At 33.0% G+C, this 6,537-nt stretch overlaps 1 protein-coding gene across 1 annotated transcript; it reads right to left on the bottom strand.

Annotated features, from left to right (window-relative positions):
* Positions 1–5,212: 5,212 nt before the first annotated feature.
* On the bottom strand, positions 5,213–6,203 carry LOC147278819 (uncharacterized). Its single transcript, XM_086252432.1, has one exon. The coding sequence runs from the start codon at positions 6,201–6,203 to the stop codon at positions 5,322–5,324; it is 882 nt and encodes a 293-aa protein (XP_086108558.1). The 3' UTR covers positions 5,213–5,321.
* Between the last annotated feature and the right edge of the window lie 334 nt (positions 6,204–6,537).

Here is a 6,537-nt window from a genome sequence, read left to right as displayed (position 1 = left end):
ACTCTTAACCCAAATATTTTTTTGTTGATTTAACTTTTTACCCTAGTTAAAATCTTTTTTTATTTTATTTTTTAAGATACCTCGGTTAAGGTTTCTCAAAATGGCTTTTTTGTTTTCCACGTTCTTCACTGTTGTCCAACAGTGCTTGGCCTTGACTGGGTGGCGATCTTCACCGTGACTGGGCGGCGAGCTTCACCACCGGCGATCTTGATCACTACTGAAAATTTTAATTTTATGGTTTCTTAGTCAATTTCGCAGTGGATGGTTAGTACAAGGCATGTGAGTTTGAGGACTAATTGGGGTTTTACAATTTGCTCTGTTTTCTGTCTGAGAGAAATTGAATTACCCAAGATTTTTTGATTTATTATTCTCTAATCTGGTCTTCTTGAGCCTTTTTCAAGTTTCAATCCACATATTTTGTCAATGCAATTGCTTCAATAATGTTATGCATCTGACCCTTTCATGCAAGTAGAAGAAAACTCAAAGAATTTTGCTTTTTTTTTTTTTTTCTAGCTATTCTGGACTTTCCTATATATAATTTTTTTTATTTTCCAAATTTTTCCTGTAATTTTTTTATCATTTATATTTCTTTAATAGGTTTAACAATTTATCTTTTTATTAGAAATCCTTTGGTTTGTAATTGTAGTGACTCTGGAACTCGAATTAGATAACTAATTGTTTGATTGGTGCAATTTTTATGAAAACATATGCTGCAACTTTTATGCATCATATATCCTTTTCTTTTTTTGTTTGCAGTATTCTCATTATGTCTTTTTGTCCTGTTTTGATGTTAAGTTAATTTGTATTAGAATTTTATAGGATCTTTTGGATTACAATTTTACTGGATTGTGTTTGATTTAATATATGATTATATAATAGTTTGGTTCAAATTGGTTAACTCTATTAATTGTAGATCAATGAAGAACAAGGATTGTGAAAGTATAAGAAGTGAGTCATTTACTGATGTCAAAGCCCATGATGTGCAAGGTGAGTTCCAATGTGACTCATTTACTTGCTAATGATTTGGGTAAATCAAATAAAGACATGCAGTCAAGAAAAAACTGAGAATTGGATATCCTTGGCATGGAGTTTAGTTCTCTTATGTCTCTATTAGGAATCCTATATATATGTTTTCCAATATACCATTTTCAACTCTTGAAAATTTTGATGCCAGCATTTTAGTGGTGCTCCTCAAAGAACATGTCTTTCACTCAAATGTGCACTAGAATTTGTCATGTCATGTTAATTTTTTTATATTAACTTGTGGTTGGATTTTGTAGGAACCAATAGGAGGAACCAGTGTTTTTTCACAAGATAAAGAATGAGGCAAAGAATTAGACAATTGAGCAAGTTTTGTTGTTTTGCAGATTTTGTTGCATCCTCTTGGTTCTCATATGGAAAAAATTAGATACACGTACTATACTTTGTAGGTGTTATGCAGCATAGAAAATTAGGGAAGTGAAAATTGCACATCTTTTTTATTTTGGGAGTTGCACAACACATGGAAATTAAAATTAGGAATACCATACTTTTTGTATATTTTGTGTGGCATAGAGAAATTGAAAAAATTAGTGACGAAATTCTTTTGGCAGTTTCTTCTATGGACATGTTTGAGATACTTGGGTTGAGTATTTTTGAATATAAATTAATGGTAGGTTCAATGCTAAAGAACAGATAGGCTTGTTTTATTAGTCACTTGCAATTTTTTCTTCAAAGCTTCAAAAAGAGTATCTGTGTTCCTCATGTTTGAGGATACTGTTGGGGACTCTTAAGGCATTTTATATTCTTTTCATGATGATTTAAACATCTATTTTGTCAATTATTTTGTGTTTTTTGTATACCCAATTAATACATCCTCTACTATAATTTAGAGAGAGGGATGCAGTTTTAGTTAGACAAATGGACAATGGAAGAGTGATTTGGCTAGAATGCAGGTTTGGACTGGAGGTAATGATTCTATACAGGAGTTTTATTTAACTAGACGTCTAGAATATGACCAGCCTCGGAAAAAAAAAAAAAAAGCCTAGAATATGACCAGCAGCTTGATTAATTGGACAATGGTTGAGTAGAAGATTTAAAGTTAACTCAACAAAAAAATATTTGGGTTAAGAGTTATTGAGCTTTAAAAAGAAAAGAGAATGTGAATGGCTATGGTTGTGCCACATTAGTTGGGACAGAGGAATTTACCATTGATTGAAGGAAGTATTGTTCAATTCTATATAATATATATCCGGTTGTATTACACTTTTTTTAGAGAAATGATGGGAATAATTAATATTGTAACGTATTGCATGCAGTCATTGATCATGTTTATTGTTAAAGGGCATGAGGTGTCACCAAACCTAAATCATTGGCACAAATCTATCCAATTCTTGGGGTGCAATCGTTGTATATACAGTTACACACCAAATAAAAAGACGATTTCTTGTTGTTTTTAATTTAATCTTAACGAGGGTACGTATCAGACACATTATTATTGCTAACCATATATTTGTATACTTATGTCACGATGTACATACTAATATATTAATTTAATGATATTTTTATTTATTTTGTTGGAAAAGTATCAAGATTAATTTGTATATAAAATTGGCAAATCCTACTAATTACCTAAAACGGCCAGCCATGGCAATAATGATATTTTTATTTACTTTGTTGGAAAAATATCAAGATTAATTTGAATATAAAATTGGCATAAAAACCCTACTAATTATCAAAAAAGCCAGTTATATACGTTGAGACTGCTTACTTTTTACCATCGATTTTTGTTTAACAATCATATATTATCTAACCAATTCTCTCTCTCTCTCGACATGCTCCTAAAAATCTGATTGGTGCAGATTCTTCTCCAAACAAAAGAAGACATCTTGGTGGAATTGCCACCTACGAAATTGAGCACAATTTTGCATACATTTGTCTCTTGAGAAGAGATGGAAACATGCTCAATTTCATTTGATTGAATAGTTGACCCAGCTCTTTGTTTGAAAACATGCCTAGTTTTCTTTCCCTTATGAAGTGTCATCAACATGGGGAGGGGAGGGGAGGGGCCTCTTTTGCCCTGAATTTCTGAATAAAAAATGGTCAAGGCCTCGGCACAAGAATGAAGTGCTTCTGGCCGACACACATATCCAATTTTAAATTGCATGCTTGATTAATTTTCGTTCCAAAATATATATATACAACACACTAACTGCTTACTTCACGTGAACCCAAGCCGTCCTATTACAATTTGAAGGACACAATATCCATGATATGCATGCCCTACCTGTCGTTTTTTGGCTACACATTATTTTTCATTTTTATTATTGGGGTGGAATTTGTGAGATACTTTGCGAACAAGATTCGGATCCAAACATGAAGAATCGAAGATGAAGCTATTGTGTTTGGAATTTTGGGGTGAGCATAAAAAAGCTAGTTTCCAAGTCAAACTCGTTTCAGCCCATAATAAATAAAATTATTAAATAATCTATATTTTAAGTTGGCCTGCACAAACTGAAACCAACACATAAACGGCCCGTTTACAAAACAATAATTTTTATTTTTATTTTCTTATAACTCCACTTAAATTCAGTTGGATAATTTATGGAGTGATAAATTTCTGTATATGACCGTCATATTATATAACGGTGTGATTAGTTTATTGTAGTTATAACACGTATATATTTATTAATATTTAAAACATTAAATTTTAAAATCCATCTTTAAAATCATACATATATTATAATTTAAATAAATTAGTCATACCACTACGTAGTATTAGTGGTCACACACAAAAAAATTCATAAAAAACAATTAGGTGTATTTCTTGTGTAAATTAGTTGTGTTTCTTGTGTAGAATTCTATAAGCTTTAAATATATGTATTTCTTTTTTCTTTTAAAAAAAATGGTATTCTTTTCCTTACTTTTTGGGCCCAGCTTATTCAACAACATCCTAGGTTTACTCATCCGCTAGGTTCAAATACTTTCTTTTCTTTAGAGAAGCACGCCTCTCAAAGTCCAATGTTAAATCCTAGGCCCGAGACTTCTTCAAAGCCCAAAATGGAAAGGGAACCAGGTCCCTTGAACATTTTGTCTTTTTATTTGGGCCCTTGAACTATTTAATCATTAATCTCACATATCTCATTAAGTGATTCTTTAAATAAGTTTATTTAAGAAATTTATTGTGGGGTTTACTACACATTGTATTTTGATGATCATAACCATTTTTTTTTTTTAGTCTCAATTGAGGAATCGTTGTTGCAAAAAATAAGGTAAATCAAAAATCACTTGATTAAATGGTTTCATTTCAAGTGTTTATTGAAACATTTTGTTCGTCAATTTATTTGATAGAATTATATATCTTAATAATTTTTTATTTATCTAATCTTTTGTATAAATTATCTTGAAATAAAAATCTGTAAAATAAACAGTTCGGATCGTTGAAATACAATATAAAAATAGGTCTCATGATGAATCTCTTAAATAATATTATTTAAAAAAAATTTTAATGGAAGGGGTCAGATTAATCTCATATATAACATGCTGTTATTTGATATTTTCTTTATCAAATGATAATGGTAAGGGAGATTTGAAATTCGGAATATCAGTGTGAATATTCTTAAGGGCATAAAAAATAGGATAAATATTCTTAATTACTAAAATTATAAACACCGGCCACCGTACATTCCATTTAGGGATGACAAAATTTTTCACCCCCGAAAATCCTCATGGGGACCCACCCCAATTAAGCATGTATAATAATACCATCTCTGTCCCGCCCCGTTTTGTATACCCGTTTAATAAAAATATTATATTATATAATTATATTTTAATTTATTTTCCTAATTTTTGTTGCATGTCTTCAAAATTTAATAGTATTCTCTTTATGATTTAGTGTTATTGTAATATAATATGATGAATTTTAATGTATTTCATCTATTATATCATATATTTATATTAATTTGATATGTTATTAATAAAAAAAATTATTTTTTAAAAAATAATAGGGGCCTCGAATACCCCCAAGGGACCCAATTATCCGGCGGGACGGGTATGGTATTGGCGAACCCGCCCCGTTGCCATCCCTAAATTTCCATTTCTCAAACAACAATACAAAACACAAAATCAAACCGTTGTCGTATTTTCTATTAAAAAAAAACAATAAGATAAAGGATACACAAATTTTGAAAAAAAGAAAAAAAAAAAAAAACCAAGTAAATATACAGAAGCGGAATGAACTAATTTGATCCAGCTGATCAATATTTCCATGCCAAACCCATAAATGAATGAATTCACAAATCACAACCTTTCAATATGCAGTCACACGCACACTCAATATTAATCTACAGGAAAATAAAGCAATCGAGAGAGATGAGAGGGTTGTCAATGTCCTCTGCATGGAGAGAGTCCAAATAATGGTCAGCCAGTGCTTCTCTAACAGCAACTTCATCGATTTTAGAGCTGATCCTGTGAATGTACGTCTCTGTCTCTCTGCTCTTCAAACCGGGTCGATGTGCCCGACTTGAATTATTAATCTTTGGGCCTGGAGGCCCAAGACTTTCCTTCCTCGAATGACTTTGATCTTTTGGTGGGTTTGGGTTTGCCATGATGAACCTTCTACTTGGAGAGGGTGACCTCATCAACAACGTTCTACTAGGAAGAGAATGTGGAACAGAGATGAGTATGGGCCTCTCTGGTGGGTCTCTACGAAAACTCTTTTGTCGTGTTAGAGGGGTTGGTGAACTGGGCCGGACTCTCTTCTGCGGTGTAGTACTACTTGACCCACTTACCCTTTTCGGGTTTGGCTGCTGCTTCTTCCTCGCTGTTGCCAAAACTGGTTTTTGTGAGGAAAAGGTTGCTTCTTTGATTGAATTGATGCGAGTTATATGTGAGTTTTCCTTGTAGCACGACCACAAGAACTCATTGGAAAAAGACCTCTCCTTTGAGCTTAAAACCGAAGAAGCACTCGACAAGCTGCTGGTGTTGGAAGCACTAGTACTAGAAGCACTGGTGCTACTGCAAGTGAAGGAAGAAGCAGAGGAAGTTGAATGTGAAGGGGAAGGGGGAGAGGGTGAGATTTTGCTTGAAGCTGCAGGAATTGGAGCACTTCTTGGAGGAGGAGGAGCTAATTGTGAAATTACCAGCTTGTCCTGGACATGATCAAATTGATCTTCACGAATGTGAAAGTGTTTTTTGGGTCGACATTTGCTAATGCAAGAACCCATTTGCTGAGTTTGAATTAGACGCAGAGAGAAGTGAACATGAGTAGACCCATTTATTTGGGAAAACTGAGGGAAGGTGGATGTGTGTGTGGCTTTTGCTTTTCGGTCTTTTTCGACTTTTTCTTTTTAGATATTTGAATTTGGTTGCCGGGTATGAAATCCGTTGCACAACGGTTAGGTAAATGGTGGCTAGCTACTTTCATGATTTCATCATGCGATCTACAGCTTAGTGGACATTGCAATTTGCAGATAATGTGGGTTTTCTTTTTCCATGGTTTTTTGTACAAAATGTGCACACATTTCTGTCGGATATTACATCCAGCTAACATTATATCTA

The sequence above is a fragment of the Dryas octopetala genome, chromosome 7 (assembly GCF_963921425.1).
Source record: "Dryas octopetala chromosome 7, drDryOcto1.1, whole genome shotgun sequence".
In the NCBI taxonomy this organism is placed as follows: domain Eukaryota; kingdom Viridiplantae; phylum Streptophyta; class Magnoliopsida; order Rosales; family Rosaceae; genus Dryas; species Dryas octopetala.
The sequence above is the reverse complement of the archived record's forward strand: the minus strand, read 5'-3'. Positions and strand labels throughout refer to the sequence as shown.